The sequence below is a fragment of the Salvelinus namaycush genome, chromosome 2 (genome assembly GCF_016432855.1).
Source record: "Salvelinus namaycush isolate Seneca chromosome 2, SaNama_1.0, whole genome shotgun sequence".
Classification (NCBI taxonomy): Eukaryota; Metazoa; Chordata; class Actinopteri; order Salmoniformes; family Salmonidae; genus Salvelinus; species Salvelinus namaycush.
In genome coordinates, this window is record NC_052308.1 from 41,033,484 (window position 1) to 41,053,578 (window position 20,095).

The window sequence follows — 20,095 nt, forward strand, 5'->3', positions numbered from 1 at the left end:
TATTTCATACGGAAAGAAGTATGTTCAACAGGAAAACAATATTAGCAGGTGCGCGTCCTCTCCGTCGCGCGCGCACAGACTGATTTCCAAGTCTGTATCCCAGTACTAAAACTCATAATTCTTCCTCATTTGGGAATAAACAAGCCTAAAACCTTGAACAAAGACAACTGACATCCAGTGGAAGCCATAGGAATTGCATACTGGGAGCTGGATTGAAATGTTTCCCTATACGTTCTAATGGAAGAGCATGGGCTCTCAAAAAAAAAAAAAAAAAATTTCTCCTACCATATCTATTGTGTTATAGTCTCCTACATTATTGTAACACTTCTACAAACTTCAGAGTGTTTTATTTCCAATGGTACAAATTATATGCATATCCTGGCTTCAGGGCCTGAGCAACATGCAGTTTACTTTGGGCACGTCAGACAGGAAGTTGAGAAAATAGGGGCCTAGCCTTACTATTGCAGCATAAATACTGGAGGCTGAGACGGAGGGGTCGGGAGGCACTGTGGCCACGTCCAACAATACCCCTGGACAGGGCCAAACAGGCAGGATATAACCCCACCTACTTTGCCAAAGCACAGCCCCCACACCACTAGAGGGATATCTTCAACCAACAACTTACTATGCTGAGACAAGGCCGAGTATAGCCCACGAAGATCTCCCCCACGGCACGAACCCAATGGGGGGGCGCCAACCCGGACAGGAAGATCACGTCAGTGACTCAACCTACTTAAGTGGCACACCCCTCCTAGGGACGGCATGGAAGAGCACCAGTAAGCCAGTGATTCAGCCCCTGTAATAGCGTTTGAGGCAGAGAATCCCAGTGGAGATTCATTAGTGTTGTTTATATGTACAAACGTTTATAACAGAAATAAAATAATCTGAGACGCATTCTTGTTCTCATGAATTTACATACAATGTGTGTGAGCGAGTTAAGCTTGGCTACACTCATATGAATGAGAAAATCTCACTGGTTTTTCACTCGGTCAAAACACTTAAATTAAATTAAACATCAAAATGAGTTTAGATAAACATGTAATCTCTAGACTTTGAAAGGAAACCAAACGTATAAATGCTACAAACCTGAAAACAGGATAAATAAGGAGACACAGAGAGTTGGCTTCTTTTCACTGGGCTTCTCTTCCAACAGCTGAGGTAGAGAGGCACGCGCCTGTGAGATTTGAGAGTTTACGTGATGTGCACAGTCCGGATTATTTGAGGTAGATATGTGGATATAACTAGAAATAAATAAACAGTAGCAGCAGCTTATGTGATGAGTCCAAAAAGTTAGTGCAAAAAGGGTCAATGCAGATAGTCTATGTAGCTATTTGGTTAACTATTTATTTAACTATTTAACAGTCTTATAATTTGGGGTAGAAGCTGTTCAGGGTCCTGTTGGTTCCAGACTTGGTGCACCGGCACCGCTTGCCGTGCGGTAGCAGAGAGAACAATCTATGACTTGGGTGGCTGAAGTCTGACAGTTTTTAGGGCTTTCCTCTGACACCGCCTGGTATAGAGGTCCTGCATGGCAAGGGGCTTGGCCCCAGTTATGTAATGGACTGTATGCTCTACCCTCTGTAGCGCCTTGCGATCGGATGCCAAGCAGTGTCCATACCAAGCGGTGATGCAGCCATTCAAGATGCTCTCAATGGTGCCGCTGTAGAACTGAAGCTTGAAGCTCTCGACCTGCTTCACTAAAGCCCCATCGATGTGAATGGGGGCGTGCTCGGCCCTCCATTTCCTGTAGTAGTCCATGATCAGTTCCTTTGTCTTGCTGACGTTGAGGGAGACAAAGGACCTGATCGTATTAATGCATAATTGGGAAGTTACTATCCCAGAAATTCCCTTATCAAGCAAGTGTTCCGGGATGCACAAAAGTGTACAGGAGTCCGCACACTCACATTGGGAAATTCCCAGCCATGACCGTGCATCTTACATTTCACAGGAATAGGCCAGATCTGATTTCACACAGAAATACTGCTTTCATGCAGTGATTGTGAACTTTTAATATGGCCGCCCCTCCCGGGGCCCTTGGCTCTGTGCTTTTATGCTGAACTTGTCTCTTTGTGAAATATGGATCTAATTATGACACTATGAGTGACAGAGAAGCTACGTCTCTCTATTAGGGGGAGGGAAGGAAAGGAGTGGCTGAGAGGGGGAGAAGGGAGAAGAGGAGAGGGTGGGGAAGGGAGGGAGTGGCACTGATGTGCTGTCTGTTATACCTGAATGGCAGACGACATACGTCCTTTGTTTATCCTCCACTCACTACCCCTCCAGCCGCTGCATCCCCCTCCGCTGTTCCCTGTGGAACAATGCTCATGACTCTCCCTGCCAGACCTACACCAACGCTGGGGATCATTCAGACCTCAATCTGGGGCCCGGCAGGACGCCACATGGGTCTCTGTTATACCGTCTCCCCACTGGGAGAAAACAATAGCGAGGGAGAAGGATGGAAAGATAAAGAGAGAGTGAGGGAGAGATAAAGAGAAGGAGAGAGAGAATGAGAGCGAGATAGACAGCCAGATCCTGGGACTGAATGAGCTGAGCCTTGCAGTTCTGTTAGGCAAGGGAGCATGAGAGAGAGAGAGCAAGAGAGAGAGGAGGGGAGATGCAATGGACAGTGATAGAGAGTGGGTGAGTGTGTGAGAGAGAGAGAGAGAGGAGAGAGAGAGAGGCTGGTTACAGCATGCGTTCTCAAGGAGAGAAAGGAGGACAGCAATTACTATATCCAACACCCCTACAGCGACAGCAATAAAGCGGCTTTCTCCTGGCAGTGTGTTAGCTAGCCAGCTGCTTCTCTCTCTTTCACTCTCTCTTTCTACCTCTCTCCATCTCTCTTTCTATCTCTCTCTCCCTCTCTGTCTGTCTCATCTGTTATATGATTGATCCGGTGAAGGATGCTGAAGTTCCGCGCGGACCGGAGGGTGAGGTAGGTAAGGGGGACAGCGGAGTAGCCGAGTCTGGGGGAGGTGGACTGTGCTGGGGCTGGCTGGCAGTGTGTTGGGGAGAGAGAGAACCAGAAGCTGGAGGTCAGAGAGGACTGCAATGCAGTGCTGCTGGAGAGAAAGAACAGGGAATCTATTTTATGGCTTTTATTTGGCAGTTGTGTGAGGAAGGGACTGATACAGTAGATAGGATATGTGTATAGGATTGTGTGTGTGTGTGTGTGTGTGTGTGTGTGTGTGTGTGTGTGTGTGTGTGTGTGTGTGTGTGTGTGTGTGTGTGTGTGTGTGTGTGTGTGTGTGTGTGTGTGTGTGTGTGTGTGTGTGTGTGTGTGTGTGTTGGGGCTATGGCTTGACTTTCATGCTCGTGTGAGTAGCCTAGCAGTAATGGCTAAACATTTTTACCATATGTTTACCCTATATAACATGAGGGCAGTGATTGGAACTGGTCCATTGTTTTTCAAGTCATTTTGTAGTCTAGTTTGTGGTCATATTAAGGACACTGATGTTACTGTTTAGCCATTTGTTTTTCCATAAGCAGAAGCAGAAGCAGGCAGCGATGTGGTCTCTCTCTATATAGGTTTGTAGGTTACGCATGAACAGGCATGCTCAGTCGCCGGACCCTCTGAGACCAAGTCCTACATACACGCACACACACGTTTGGACCCCAGGAAGAGTATTAGAAGACTACATAAAAACACACACAAACACACACACACAGGTCAGCAGCAGCTGTCCCTGTGCCCAGGCAGGCTGTAGGTGGTTTGTCAGTGGTTTGTCGGAGGTTTGTTATGGATAGCTGCACACAGGCAGAGGGGTGTGTGTTTTGTCCCTTTGGTGTCAGGAGGTGCATGCCTTCTGCCTGACTGTGCTCTTGGCTGGCCACCATCATCCTCTCTACCTATCACTGTGTGTGTGAGTTTGTTTGTGTATGTGTGTGTGTCAAGTGTGTGTCCAGTGTGTGTGTGTGTGTGTGTCTGTGTGTGCAAATGAGTATGGTTGTGTCTGTGTGTGTGAGAAGGAGGATACACAGACTCTCTGCATGGCAGAGTCTGGGCCAGATGCCACACACATATTATCATCCAGTAGTGCGTAGAGCCAGAGCCAGAGAGAGAGCCAGGCTGTGGGGGTGGAGGTGTTCGGCCCTGCCTTACATAGAGCGTTGTTCTTCAACCCTGGTTCTGGAGACCCCCAGGGTGGCCAGGCTTTTGTTCCAACCCAGCACCAAAACATCTGATTCAATTAATAAACTAATCATCAAGTCGTTGACTAGCTGAATAAGATGTTTTCAGTGCTGGAACAAAAGCCTGCACAAGCTCTGGCCCTAGGAACAGTGCCTTAGTGTAGTGTATGGCAAAAGACTACCATACAGTATGCTGTCTGTCCTCGTTAAAGGGTCAAGGCCCTATCTAGTGATTTAAAACCTGAAACTGGACCTGCTATCTACAACCTAAAATGGTTATTTGGCTGTCCCCATAGGAGGACCCTTTGAAGAACCCTTTGTGGTTCCAGGTAGAACCCGTTTGGGGTCCATGTAAAACCCTTTCCACAGAGGGTCCTACGTGGAACCCAAAATAGTTATACTTGGAACCAAAAGGGTTCTCCTATTGGGACAGCCAAAGAACCCTTTTGGAACCCTTTTGGAACCCTTTTCTCCCAAGAGTATAGTATATCTATAGGTAAGAAGGTTCCTATAAACATCTTTCTGACTTCAGGCCTTTCCTCCTGTCCTAACAATCTTACCATCCCCTCCTTTGATAAGGCCCTGATGTCTGCAGTCTTTCTTTCAGACTAGCAGCAGGGGAATTCCACCGTCAGCTTTGTAAATCCGCTTAAGAAACAGTCCCTGAGATCAAAAGTTTTACACTGTTATCTTTCACTATACAAAGCACTGTCAGTTTAACTCCCGTAATTGTACGTCTATGTGTACACGATGTGTGTGTGAGCATGTATGTTTTGTCTGTGTATGCATGTGTGATGTGAGTGTGCATAGGTATGCATGTAAGTATCTTCATGACTGTACATGACCGGGTGATTAGGGGTTTACATGTGTTTGTGTCAGTGGGGGCTGGTGGGCAGAGATCAAGGAGAACAGGCTCATTGTAATGGCTGGGATGGAATAAATTAAATTGTGCAATAATTGTCTTGAGTATCTTTCCATCCATTCCAGTCCCACCGTTACGATGAGCCTGTCCTCCTAAATCTACGCCCTCTAGCCTCCTCTGGTTTGTGTTAATGTCAGCGAACCAGGTTGTGTTTGTAATGAATCCAGTCTACAGTGGGGTTGATCAGATGGATTATTGAATATAGTCTAGTATAGCTCTGGTGAGGAGAAGGGGAGGCAGGGTACCACACTGCACCACTCCACCTATAAAACCACAGCTATTTACGACTGGTTAGATTACACTGTGCAGCAGAAACAGGAAAGAGGTGCACACACCAGCCCTTGCCTCGGTCCACAGCGGGTGTAAAATCAATAGCAGGGAAGGGACACCGACACACAGATCACAGAAACACTTGTACATCCAGACAAACAGAGAAAGCCACACCACACCACTCCAGGCATGGACTTATTCCCTATATAGTCTGTCTAACTGAGTGCAGACATAATGTTTTAGCATGCTGTCTGATGGACAGAGGAGCTGAGGGAGAACTCATATTGTGGTGTTGTTTCTTGATCATCTCGATCATCTTGACCATCGTATTGGGGGAGGTGGTTGAATAGGACCCTGATTGACCACGATGTCATGTTGACCACTCACCACACACTGATTCTGGATCAGTAACTAATCCCCTCTGTTGATAATGAAACTGTTCTGCTGGCTGAGGTGCTGTGTTGCTGCTGTGATGTCAGGGATCAACAGATCAGCCATCGATCAGCTGCGCTCATCATGTCTGACAGCTTGACAGCATGGATCTCCACCATAATGCCCTTCTCTCTTTCTTTTTCTCCTCTCCTCCTCTCCAGCCAAAATGACCCGAGCGGACCAGCTGGACATCCAGTGATCCAGATCCAGCTGAAAGAGACCGGACCGATTCACACCTACATAACGTGAGTGGAACATTAATCTTACTTTTAATACAACCTTACCCTAAGTAAACCTGGACCACTACATGATTACCTGATGTGTGTACAAGCCAATTAAAATCTTATTATAAACTAATCTTAACCTTAAAGGGATAGTTTGAGATTTTGGCAATTCTACTTACCCCGAGTCAGATGAACTCATGGATACCATTTTTATGTCTGCGTGTAGTTTGAAGGACATTGAAGGTCGTTTCCGGAGCACTTGCTAACTAGTGTTAGCGCAATGAATGGAAGTCTATGGGATCAGCTAGCATTAGGGCAATAAGAGTAGAAAAAGTAGAAATAAGGGCTTACTGTCCAAATCTCGGACTATCCCTTTAAAGCAACATAACCCTAATCAGACAGATACACACATATTTGACAAGAGTACAATCCAAACTCAACCTTAATCCAACTTTACCCTAACGTAAACCGAACCGATACACACATACCGGAGTCCTGACGTGACTACCCCCCAATCGTAACCTTAATACAACCTTATTTAGTGTTGCTGTATTCAGAAGAATGAACAAAACATCCCATTCACTCAGCTTTACAGCCGACCTGACACTATAGCCTGGCACCAGACAAGAGAACACTTGAGACACATCATTGTGTCATGCACACAGACGAATGGGCTGTGATATAGGAGAGGAAGAGACAGTGTGTGTGTGTGTGAGAGAGGGTACACTCTTAGAAGAAATGGTTCCAAAAGGGTTCCCCCGGCTTTCACCATAGAAGAACCGTTTTTGTTTCCAGGTAGAATCCTTTTTGGTTTAAGGGAAAACTCTTTTGGGTTGGTTCTACCTGGAAACAAAATGGGTTCTTCAAAGGGTTCTCCTATTGGGATTGCCAAAGAACCATTTTAGGTTCTAGATAGCGCCTTTTGGAGAGAGATGGAATATAGTAGCAGGTTTTCACTGAGTCCCTTTGATCACACCTGTCACTATGAGGTTTGTCACACGGTCTCTACACAGGAATGCACAGTGGTGGAAAAAGTACCCAAATGTCATACTTGAGTATCTTATTAATAGAAAATTACTCAAGTAAAAGTGAAAGTCACCCAGTAAAATACTACTTGAGTAAATGTCTAAATGTACTTGGTTTTAAATATACTTAAGTATCTCAACTAAATGTAATTGCTAATGAACTCAGCGAAAAAAATAAACGTCCTCTCACTGTCAAGTGCGTTTATTTTCAGCAAACTTAATATGTGTAAGTATTTGTATGAACATAACAAGATTCAACAACTGAGACATAAAATGAACAAGTTCCACAGACATGTGACTAACATAAATGGAATAATGTGTCCCTGAACACAGGGGGGGTCAAAATCAAAAGTAACAGTCAGTATGTGGTGTGGCCACCAGCTGCATTAAGTACTGCAGTGCATCTCCTCCTCATGGACTGCACCAGATATGCCAGTTCTTTCTGTGAGATGTTACCCCACTCTTCCACCAAAGCACTTGCAAGTTTCTGGACATTTCTAGGGGGAATGGCCCTAGCCCTCATCCTCCGATGAAACAGGTCCCAGACGTGCTCAATGGGATTGAGATTCGGGCTCTTCGCTGGCCATGGCAGAACACTGACATTCCTGTCTTGCAGGAAATCACACACAGAAGGAGCAGTATGGCTGGTGGCATTGTCATGCTGGAGGGTCATGTCAGGATGAGCCTGCAGGACGGGTATCACATGAGGGAGGAGGATGTATTCCCTGTAACGCACAGCGTTGAGATTGCCTGCAATGACAACAAGCTCAGTCCGATGATGCTGTGACACACCGCTCCAGACCATGACAGACCCTCCACCTCCAAAACGATCCCGCTCCAGAGTACAGGACTCGGTGTAACGCTCATTCCTTCGACGATAAACGCGAATCCGACCATCACCCCTGGTGAGACAAAACCGCGACCTTTCACTGAAGAGCACTGTTTGCCAGTCTTGTCTGGTCCAGCAACGGTGGGTTTGTGCCCATAGGCAACATTGTTGCCGGTGATGTCTGGTGAGGACCTGCCTTACAACAGGCCTACAAGCCCTCAGTCCAGCCTCTCTTAGCCTATTGCGGACAGTCTGAGCACTGATGGAGGGATTGTGCGTTCCTGGTGTAACTCGGGCAGTTGTTGTTGCCATCCTGTACCTGTCCCACAGGTGTGATGTTCGGATGTACCAATCCTGTGCAGGTGTTGTTACACGTGATCTGCCACTGCAAGGACGATCAGCTGTCCGTCCTGTCTCCCTGTAGCTCTGTCTTAGGCGTCTCACAGTACGGACATTGCAATTTATTTCACTGGCCACATCTGCAGTCCTCATGTCTCCTTGCAGCATGCCTAAGGCACGTTCACGCAGATGAGCAGGGATCCTGGGCATCTTTCTTTTGGTGTTTTTCAGAGTCAGTAGAAAGGCCTCTTTAGTGTCCTAAGTTTTCATAACTGTGACCTTAATTGCCTACCGTATGCAAGCTGTTAGTGTCTTAACGACCGTTCCACAGGTGCATGTTCATTAATTGCTTATGGTACATTGAACAAGCATGGGAAACAGTGTTTAAACCCTTTACAATGAAGATCTGTGAAGGTATTTGTATTTTTACGAATTATCTTTGAAAGACAAGGTCTTGAAAAATGGACATTGCTTTTTTTGCTGAGTTTATATACTTAAGTATTTAGGGATGACCAGGGATGTTCTCTTGATAAGTGCATGAATTTGACAATTTTCCTGTCCTACTAGCCATTCAAAATGTAACGAGTACTTTTGTGTGCCAGGGAAAATGTATGGAGGAAAAAGTACATTATTTTATTTTGGAATGTAATGAAGTAAAAGTAAAAGTTGTCAAAAATATAAATAGTAAAGTACAGAGATCCCCAAAAAATTACTTAAGTAGTACTTTAAAGTATTTTTACTTAAGTACTTTACACCACTGGGAATACACAGTGCAATTGTTACAGGAAAGCACTTGAGCTGATGTGGCCCAGCAATCTACTCATATGCAGAGAACTGGGGTCTGCTTACTGTCAAACTGTGTGTGTGCGTTCTGGTTACCCGGGCTTATCCAAAAAGCTGGCACAAGAAAAGACATTAAGGACCATGACATTGAGACCTACACCCTCCATCCCCCTGCTCATACCCCCCACACACACTCACAAAACACTTCATACACTCACACATTGCAACACTGTTTTGCTGCTAGCATATGGGATCCAGGCTCCTATTGGATTTTGAGGGTGGTATTATAACATTTATACCAATAATTACACATTCCTGTCAGGAAGATAAATGTCCTGGTGGTGTTAAGACAATACACCCACCCCCTTCGTATTCTGTTTCTCCACCACAATCAATTCTGTATCGAGCTGATGATGCATTGGACATTAATAAGATATGATGGTGCCAGTAAAGAGGCAGGGTTTTACAGCAAGTTATTGTTCAAAGCTACAATATAAAATACTGTAGCTAAACGTTACAATGGGGATATTTACAATATTCAGTATTTACCTTCAGTTTGATAGGGGAGTTGATGGCACTCTTTTACGGCAAAAACCTGAGGAATAGCTGAAGTGGAAGGGGAATGGTTAAATGATTGAACTGGAAGTAGTTTAAAGGGTTAGGTTGGAAACGTACTCAGGATACTGCAGTGTGAACACCTCTACTCTCATGTTAATTGTGTTGGAATCTGGGTGAGGAGGGGTGCTGTGGGATTATTTAAAATACTCACACTTGGCGAAAAGGGCCAATATCAGGGGATAACTTTATCGCTATATATCTGGATATGTGACATTTTATTAGATCAAAGGAGTAGACATGCTCTAGATACACATGTTATCACGTTTCCGGTAAGACCCAAATGCAGACTGTGTTGAAGTAACAATGTTTAGTAGAGCAACAGGGGCAGGCAAACGACAGGTCAAGGCAGGCAGGTGTTGATAATCCAGAGTAGTGGGGCAAAGGTACAGGACGGCAGGCAGGCTCAGGGTCAGGTCAGCCAGAGGTCTGTAATCTAGCTGAGAGAAAACACCAGTTGACTTGACAAACAAGACGAACTGGCCACAGACAAACAGAGAACACAGGTATAAGTACCCAAGGGATAATGGGGAAGATGGGCGACACCTGGAGGGGGGTGGAGACAAGCACAAGGACAGGTGAAACAGATCAGGGCATGACAGTACCCCCCCCTCTAGGGACGCCACCTGCCGTCCTACTTGGATGCATACCTGATTGAGCGGGGTGTCAGCATTGGAATTCAGGGATGAGGCCTGGGTCCAGGATGTCCCTCACTGAGACCCAGCACCTCTCCTCCGGGCCATAACCCTCCCAGTCAACCAGGTACTGGAATCCCCTGCCCCGAGGTCGAACCTTCACGAGACGTCTCACCTTGTACTCCGGTTGGCCATTGATGAGACGGGAGAGAGGGGTGGGCCTGGAAACAGGAGACAAAGGGCTGTGAGACATGGGTTTATATCTAGACACATGAAAAGTAGGAAGTATACGGAGGGTACGGGGCAACAGAGGATGAACAGCAGAGGGGCTAATGATTTTGGAGCAGGGGGGAAAGGTCCGGGCCTTACTGTCCGGCTTCCGGGAGTGTAGCTGCGGGGCTATAGTGGTGTGCCAGCGCATCCAGCTTAACATCCTTGGGTACCGGTCGGTGCTGTGAAAGCGAAGTGGCCCGGGCCTTACTGAACCCCTCCCGGAGGTCCTGGTACTCCGCGGGAATGGCGGAGAGGTTCGGGGCAATTTCCACGGTGCTGCTACCAGCCGGGTTACTGAGGGGCTGGGAGGTTGCCGTCGTGGTAGGGTGCCTCGTAGGCAACCCACGGAATTGGGTGTGTCCAACGCTAGGTCGTGACGTTCGGCCACGCCCTGGAACCATTCCATCAGACCGTGAAGCAACTCCTCGTGCTTACCAATGGTGGCTCCTTGGGAGGAGATGGCATTGCGGAGCTGGTCCAAGTCTGCTGGGTCAGTCATGGCCATTTCGTACTATCATGTTTCAGGTAAGACCCAAATGCAGACTGTGTTGAAGTAACAATGTTTATTACAGCAACAGGGGCAGGCAAACGACAGGTCATGGCAGGCAGGGGTCAATAATCCAGAGTAGTGGGGCAAAGGTACAGGATGGCAGGCAGGCTCAGGGGCAGGCAGAGTGGTCAGGCAGGCGGGCTCAGAGACGGGACAGGCAAGGGTCAAAACCAGGAGGGTGAGAAAAAGAGAGACTGGGGAAAAGCAGGAGCTGAGACAAAATGCTGGCCACAGACATAAGTACCCAATGGGGAAGATGAGCAACACCTGGAGTGGGGACAAGCGAAGCAGATTAGGGCATGACACATGTCCTTAATTGTACCTTTATTTAACTAGGTAAGTCAGTTAAGAATACATTCTTATTTTCAATTACGGCCTAGGGGCAGAATGACAGATTTTTACCTTGTCAGCTCGGGGATTTGAACTTGCAACCTTTCAGTTATTAGTCCAACGCTCTAACCACTAGGCTACCCTGCCACACCAATTGTATATTTTGAGGTAGAATATTCTCCTTAATGGGACAGTTTCTACATACATACATCTATTCCGGACCTCAGAAAACTCCCTGCTGCCGTATGAGTCCAGGGAGATATCTGGGGTGAGATCCCTCCAAGACACGCCCCTGATGCGCGTGCACCCGCTTATAAATGTTTTTACTATTTTGACTCCGGAAAAGGTATGTGTCAACATGCTGACATATCTAAGCCTTTATACTAAGGCATGAACATATCCATGTATTTTAAGAAATGTATCATTTCTGTAGTCATTACCTGATCTTTATGGATCCGTATAAAAAATAATTTCAATAGATATACTTACATGATATGTAATATTCATCCTCGTATGTCTGATCGAGAATTGGCTAAATCCAACGACTGATCAATGTCCAGCGGCCAAATGATTTGACCTGTTCAGGAGCCGAAAATCATTGTGCTTCTTCACATGAAGGTGACATAACTGAGCACACATGTGCACCATATTGAGTAGTAGGCTACAAGGCACGGAAAAGTAAACAAACGTCATATTTAAACCGAAGCACATCTCTGCTATGTCTGTTTAAAAAATGCAGCATAGCAAATCAAGAGCTCCAATCAGAACACGTTTTCTGTAAAGATGCAAACGCCAATCTTTGCTGAAAAATGCATTTTATTTATTTACTGGAAAATAACAGTTGCATACTCTCAATACCCCTGCCTGCCCTATTTGTGATGGATGATGGATGTGATCGAAATCTAATCAAATCAAATGTTATTGGTCACGTACACATGGTTAGCAGATGTTATTGTGAGTGTAGTGAAATGCTTGTGCTTCTAGTTGCGACAGTGCAGCAATTTCAACAAGTAATCTAACAATTTCACAAAAACTACCTAATACATGCAAATCTAACTAAACGGATGGAATAAGAATATGTACATATAGATATATGGATGAGCAATGACCGAGCAGCATAGGCAAGATGCAATAGATGGTATAAAATACAGTATACACATATGGGATGAGTAATGCAAGATATGTAAAACATCATTATTAAAGTGTTAATGTGGCATTAATAAAGTGACTAGAGATCAATTAGTTAGAGTGACCAATGATTTCAAGTCTGTATGTAGGCAGCAGCCTCTCTGTGTTAGTGATGGCTGTTTAACAGTCTGATGGCCTTGAGATAGAAGCTATTTTTCAGTCTCTAGGTCCCAGTTTTGTGATCAACCACCTCTTTTAAATCTTATGTTGCAAAATTTGAAATTGTGTTTTTTACGTTGGATAAAAGGACAGACTCAGAGCTACAAAATGATATATCATACACGGCTGTTGAAAAGTAATTCTGCTTTGAGAAAATGGCCCTTGAATATTTGGTACACCTACTGGAGAACTCTTTAATGTCTTTCCACATTCAGCATCATTCCTACCCTCTTAAGCCTTTGCCCCACCCACCTCTTTAATGATTTACATGTAAGGCCATGTGCTAAACAGAGTGAGGTAGTGTAGTTCACATTTTCATGAAGTACAATAGATGACCGTAATCACCCCCAGACACACTTGGATAACTTGATGGGTCATGTAATCATCTGGCAAAGTAGAATCTTTTGTTTTGTTTAGACATGTAGCTAGCCAGCTAAACAATGAACCATAATCCCAAACCATACTACTAGCAATACAGAACTGATTGTCATAGCTAGCCACCATGCATGAAATGCTCTAGTATGAATCTGCATGAATCTAGCTAGCTAACATTAGGCTATAACTAGCAATGCAAATGGATTTCTGAGATACAAATAATATTACTACGCAAATCATACACTTAGCATTAGCTAGAGAGCCAGCCAGCTAACGTTACCTAGCTAGCTAACAGTACGCTTTAACTTGCAATGAAAATGACTTTCTGACAAAATTAGAAATGTATAATACCTGAAAATATAGCTAGAGTCTTACCCATATAAATGGATGAACGCTTCACGGTAGACTGGAATCCCTTTAAGTAAGATGTCCTGTTTCGTTTCCGGTTTGTTTGAACAGCTTGCTTGGCCCATTGTGTAACGTCACTCCGGTTCACATTGACCATGTGCAATGCCATAAGAATCATCATCTTTCTTCCTCTCTGTCAGATATGCAATCAAACGACAGAATGTTCTCCTTCTCATACTCTGCTTCCACCAGGCATTCCACTGATTTCAAAACTCTGTCAACTTTTTCAGTGACAACAACACTGTTGGCCGCCGTTTCTTCTGCATCGCTGTTGTCAGAAGACTCTACAATGTCTGGTTCAATGAACATGCTTTTACATAAGTCAGGGATTTCCTCATCATCTGATTAATTTTCAGAGTCAGAGAGAGTCCTCCAGAAAGTAGTCCATCACAACCTTTTCCCACTGATCTTTGTCAATAGCGCCGGATAAATTCCTGGCAAGAATGTTGTTGAGAGCAGTAGCAACACTTTTGCAGTTCTCCATGTCTACTATCCAGTATCTTTCAAAAAGGCTGCAATAGCAAGGACTATCTACACATGTTATAGACGGAAGCATGCTACATGACAGACCAATCAGAACTCATCTCTCGGGAAATGTCCAGCCCATCCAGTATCTCAACCAATCATGGCTAGTGGGAAGGTTCCTGTCTTTTCCTGTGGCTTGGTGCGGCAGGTAGCCTAGTGGTTAGAGCATTGGACTTGTAACCAAAAGGTTGCAAGATTAAATCCTCAAGCTGACAAGGTAAAAATCTATCATTTTCCCCCTGAACAAGGCAGTTAACCCACTGTTCCTAGGCCGTCATTGAAAATAATAATTTGTTCTTAGCTGACTTGCCTAGTTAAATAAAGGTAAAATATAAACCAACTAGGCTTGTAATTTAACAATTGTATTCATTTTTACAGATGGCATACACGTTTGTTGTTAAGGCACATGAAAGTTCACATGTTCCAGAAGGCATTTCCCCCCCAAAAGACATACAGTACAAATAAAATGAAATAAATAAACGTAAATAAAATCTCCTGTGAAGTAGTGACCTGTGACACCGGCCTAGCTTCCTGAAACGGGTCACATATTTTTACATCTGATCAACACCGCTGCCCTCAATGGCCACACAGTTCATCGCCAACTAACAAGTGAGATGATTACCGCACAAGTTTTTTTAAAATTGCACATACAGTTCACGTACAAATCAAATACAGTGCCATTATGCAATTATATTGACAATATATCACCCAACTCTCCACTCCCTCATCATCCTCTCCACTTCTTCATCCTCCCTACTCCCTCTCCAAACAGTATGTTGCGAAATATGTCTCGTTGCGTTATGACGTTGGCAAGGTATGTTCAATATTACAATACAACATTACAAGTAACATAATAACTGATGCGCTCCACAACGAATCCACAAGTGGGCAGAGCTATGCAGGACAAATTAATGCACAGGCCAATGCAATGGTCATGATAAGGCCAAGGCAGCTGGTCATGGCTAGAAGGAATCCAGCTTTAGTCAAATTAACATCAGATTTGACTTTCCGTAGCAGGTTAGGAGAACTTACGCAGCATGCTAGGAGAATGAACGTAGCAGGTTAGGAGAATGAGGTTAAGGTTAGGAATAGGGTTAGGGTTAGCTTAAATGCAAATTCTACTTTGACGTTCATTTGACAAAGCTGCATTCCTTCGAGCCATGACCAGGCCAACTTCAAAGGATACGTAAGCTAATATTTCTTTGACACCATTAGCATTAGCATTGTTTTACAGAACTAATGGAAAAATGCAACAACATAAGCGCAATTGAGTATAACACCATAAAGATGATGAAATCAGTACCTCTAGGAATACACACAGAATACATTATGCTCCATACATAAATATGGTGTGCTACAGTATAAATACACTACATGACCAAAACGATGTGGACACCTGCTCGTCAAAAATCTCATTGCAAAATCATGAGCATTAATATGGAGTTGGTCCCCACTTTGCTGATACAACAGCCTCCACTCTTCTGGGAAGGCTTTCCAGTAGATGCTGGAACATTGCTGCGAGGACTTGCTTCCATTTATCCACAAGAGTATTAGTGAGGTCGGGCACTGATGTTGGGCAATTAGGCCTGGCTTGCAGTCAGGGTTCCAATTCATCCCAAAGGTGTTCGATGGGATTGATATCAGGGCTCTGTGCAGGCTTGTCAAGTTCTTCCACACCGATCTTGACAAACCATTTCTGTATGGACCCCGCTTTGTGCACGGGGACATTGTCATGCTCAAACAGGAAAGGGCCTTCCTCAAACTGTTGCCACAAAGATGGAAGCACAGAATCATCTTGAATGTCATTGTATGCTGTAGCGTTAAGATTTCCCTTCACTGGAACTAAGGGGCCTGAACCATGAAAAACAGCGCCAGATCATTATTCCTCCTCCACCAAACTTTACAGTTGGCACTATGCATTGGGGCAGGTAGCGTTCTCCTGGCATCCGCCAAACCCACATTCATCTGTCGGACTGCCAGATGGGGAAGCTTGATTCATCACTCCAGAGAACATGTTTCCACTGCTCCAGAGTCCAATGGAGGCGAGCTTTACACTACTCCAGCCGACGCTTGGCATTGCGCATGGTGATCTTAGGCTTGTGTGCAGCTGTTCGGCCATGGAAACCCATTTAATGAATCTCCCGACGAACAGTTATTGTGCTGACGTTGCTTCCAGAGGCAGTTTTGAACTCAGTAGTGATTGTTGCATCCGAGGGCAAATTATTTTTACGCGCTTCAGCACTCGGCGGTCCCGTTCTGTGAGCTTGTGTGGCCTACCACTTAATTGAAGGCAGAAGTCAGGAGGTTGAAGTACAAAAAGTGATGAGCCATCATCAGCAAATTAGCTGATCAAGGTATCAAGCTCATTGAGAAACTCTCCAAGGGCAGCTGGTGGGCGATAGATGACAACAACATTAAGCTTGAGTGGACAAGTGACAGTGACCGCATGGAATTCAAATGAGGAGATGGACAGGTGAATGAGGGAGAAACAAGGATATCTCCACTTGGGATAAATGAGCAGCCCTGTGCCATCATCAAGATGACCAGATGCTCTCCAACTATAAGGGAATACTTAGTCAGATTAAGAGAGAGCAGCTGGAGTATATGATTCCTGTATATGTTGTTGTTTTTGTGACTTTTTCTGTGCATCAGAGCTTCCGGTTTGTTTGTGTCTGCATCATGTGCATGGGCATATGTATGTACAGATGCTATTAAAAAGGAATCACACGTTAGCTTTGCTAACCTTGCTTATGCAAATAATCATGCTCTGCTCCCAATTACTGTACTTCCAAAGCCTACTGGACCAGAGAAAATGAGGGGATGGGGAGAAAGTGAGATATAGGAAAAGAGAAAGATGGAGGGAGTAAGAGAATGTGATTGAGGAAGAAAGAGGTCAAGATCATGCACAATAGAGATAGAAAGAGAGATGGGGCTATAGAGAGAGAGAGACAGAGGGGGAAGCTGGAGGAAGGAAAATAAACCGAGAGAGGAACAGAGGGCAGGATTGGAGGTGAGTAAAAGAGATAGATAGAAAGAGAGAGAAAGAAAAAGGGAGGAGATAGTACAATTCATCCCTCCTGCTCGTCAGTGGATCAATATCTAACAGGGTGGGCAGAGCAGAGCAGGACTTGGCGAGGCAGGGAGAGACAGAGCATGCCTTTATAGAGACATCAATAACTGGATCACTGAACACACAACACAGGGCTCGGCAGGAGCAGAGGAGGAGCAGAGGAAGGGAGAGAAGTCTTAGTCATTCTCCCTCTTTTCCTCATCTCCTCTCTCTCTCTCTCTCTCTCTCTTTCTTTATTCCCTCTCCTCTTCACTCTAAAAGCATTTGAGCATCAAGGGTCATTTTTGACACTCCAACCTTAACCAGGCGGTCTCAAAGATAATGTGTTATTAACGTTGAGTGTATAAGTCACTGAATCTATCTCTCTGTCTCTGTCTCTCTGTGTAGGAGCTGTGATTTGGAGATGAATGGGAATGTAGGAGGTGGAGGACCTGTGAGTTCACCCAGCGACATTAACTGCAACTCCAACAGCACCACCATGGTATCAGACCTATCCTCCCCAGAGTCTCAGACCCAGTCCCAGCCCTTCACACCACGGGTCAGTACACACACACACACCCACGTACACGCAAGCATGCACGCAGGCAAGCACACCCGCACACACACATGCACACACCGTTACACCTCACTACACCACACACCACATCATGGTTTTATGACAGATTCAGTGATGCAGAGAGGTCCATTTTGTTCTCTCATCTTCCCTCTCCCCCTCTCTCCTTCCCTCGTTTCTTCTCCAGGCATCTCGTACTCCAAAGAAAGCTGCTACGTTTGGGAAGCGTTCTAACTCCATGAGGAGGAACCCTAAAGCTGTAGTAGCTAAGCAGGGCTGGCTATACAAACAGGTAATTCAGCTCTATACACTATTCTGCATCAGCAGGATGCACTTTCCTTTATGCCTAGTGGTTTTAAGGGTTTTAGGCTCGGTTTCTGTATCAGAACTTTGTGGTCAACTGCTGATGTAAAAAGGGCTCTATAAATAAATATGAGTCAAATGCCCCATAATACCCCATAAATATCTCATAACTAGGACCAGATATACTCTTCTTCCAGTATTGCCATTCTTCTCTACATTTTTCAGTTCAATATTTCCTTGTCTCTCCCATTTGTTTTGATCCATTATGTCTCAGACACTTACTTTGTTTTGGTCCAGTGTCGCTTTCCCTCTCGCGCTGTTTAGGTCTCATTGAATTTGTCTTCCTGTCTTTTACATAGCGCGGTATTTCTCACACTGTTTAAGTCCAGTTTTTGTGTCCCCCCCTGAAGTTATTTGGTCCAGTCTAAACTGTTGTGTCTACTCTCCATTTCACTGTGTGTTTTTAGTCCGCTTGTCAGTGTCTCCCTTTAGGCCAGTCAAACCCATCTCAATATGTGTTTTTCTCTCTGTCTCCCTGTAGGCCAGCAGTGGAGTGAAACAGTGGAACAAGCGATGGTTTGTCCTGACTGACCGATGCCTGTTCTACTACAAAGGTAGGTTACTGTCATAGTATTGCCTTCTTTCTTTAAGTTCGCTTTTCTTTTTTTGATAACCCATCGCCACCCTTCATTGGAGGACATCTTTATCATTCCGCTTTATTCTACTGCATTTCATTGTATGCTTTAGTCAGAAAGGGTTTTCCTTCGTTCTTGACACACTGTTTCTCTTCTCTTGTCTTCTTTTGTGTTTGTGTGGTAGTGTGCTATGTTGTTTTGTCAGCAGGTAGAATTCACAGTAACTGACAGATCCGGTTGTTCAACCATGTTTTGGCTACGTCCCAATATACTCCATCTTGTTTTCAGACAGACAGTTTTTTTTGTGTGGACGAGATTGGTCAACCTTGTCCAACAATATCTGCAAAGCAGATAGGCATCCACATATACAGTTGAAGTCGGAAGTTTACATACACTATAGCCAAATACATTTAAACTCAGTTTTTCACAATTCCTGACATTTATTCCTAGTAAGAATTCCCTGTCTTAGGTCAGTTAGGATCACCACTTTATTTTAAGAATGTGAAATGTCAGAATAATAGTAGAGAGAATGATTTATTTCAGCTTTATTTCTTTCATCACAATCCCAGTGGGTCAGTAGTTTACATACACTCAATTAGTATTTGGTAGTATTGCCTTTAAATTGTTTAACTTGGGTCAAATGTTTCGGGTAGCCTTCCACAAGCTTCCCACAATAAGCTTTGGCCCATTTCTCCTGAAAGAGCTGGTGTAACAGAGTCAGGTTTGTAGGCTCGCACACACTTTTTCAGTTCTGCCCACACATTTTCGAAAGGATTGAGTTCAGGGCTTTGTGATGGCCACTACAGTACCTTGACTTTGTTGTCCTTAAGCCATTTTGCCACAACTTTGAAAGTATGCTTGGTGTCATTGTCCATTTGGAAGACCCATTTGCGACCAAGCTTTAACCTCCTGACTGATGTCTTGAGATGTTGCTTCAATATATCCACATAATTTTCCTGCTTCATGATGCCTATTATTTTGTGAAGTGCACCAATCCCTCCTGCAGCAAAGGACCCCCACATCATGATGCTGCCACCCCCATGCTTCACGGTTGGGATGGTGTTCTTCGGCTTGCAAGCCTCCCCAATCTTCCTCCAAACATAATGATGGTCATTATGGCCAAACAGTTCTATTTTGTTTCATCAGACCAGAGGACATTTCTCCAAAAAGTATGATCTTTGTCCCCATATGCAATTGCAAACCGTAGTCTGGCTTTTTTAGGGCGGTTTTGGAGCAGTGGCTTCTTCCTTGCTGAGCGGCCTTTCAGGTTATGTCGATATAGGACTCGTTTTACTGAGGATATAGATGCTTTGGTACCTGTTTCCTCCAGCATCTTCACAATGTCCTTTGCTGTTGTTCTGGGATTGATTTGAACTTTTTGCACCAAAGTAAGTTAATCTCTAGGAGACAGAACGCGTCTCCTTCCTGAGCGGTATGACGGCTGCGTGGTCCCATGGTGTTTATACTTGCGTACTATTGATTGTACGATGAACGTGGTACCTTCAGTCGTTTGGAAATTGCTCC

The 20,095-nt window shown here is 44.7% G+C and overlaps 1 protein-coding gene across 8 annotated transcripts in view; it reads left to right on the top strand.

Annotated features, from left to right (window-relative positions):
• plekha6 (pleckstrin homology domain containing, family A member 6) overlaps nucleotides 1-20,095 on the top strand; it is a 129,448-nt gene that overhangs the window by 32,320 nt on the left and 77,033 nt on the right. For all 8 annotated transcript variants that reach the window (XM_039013126.1, XM_039013116.1, XM_039013056.1 and 5 more), the window contains 4 exons: nucleotides 5,914-5,997; nucleotides 17,468-17,618; nucleotides 17,821-17,925; nucleotides 18,478-18,550. In XM_039013126.1, coding sequence (XP_038869054.1) covers nucleotides 17,484-17,618; nucleotides 17,821-17,925; nucleotides 18,478-18,550 — 313 coding nt within the window. In that variant the 5' untranslated portion in view covers nucleotides 5,914-5,997; nucleotides 17,468-17,483. The remainder of the gene's footprint in view (nucleotides 1-5,913; nucleotides 5,998-17,467; nucleotides 17,619-17,820; nucleotides 17,926-18,477; nucleotides 18,551-20,095) is intronic.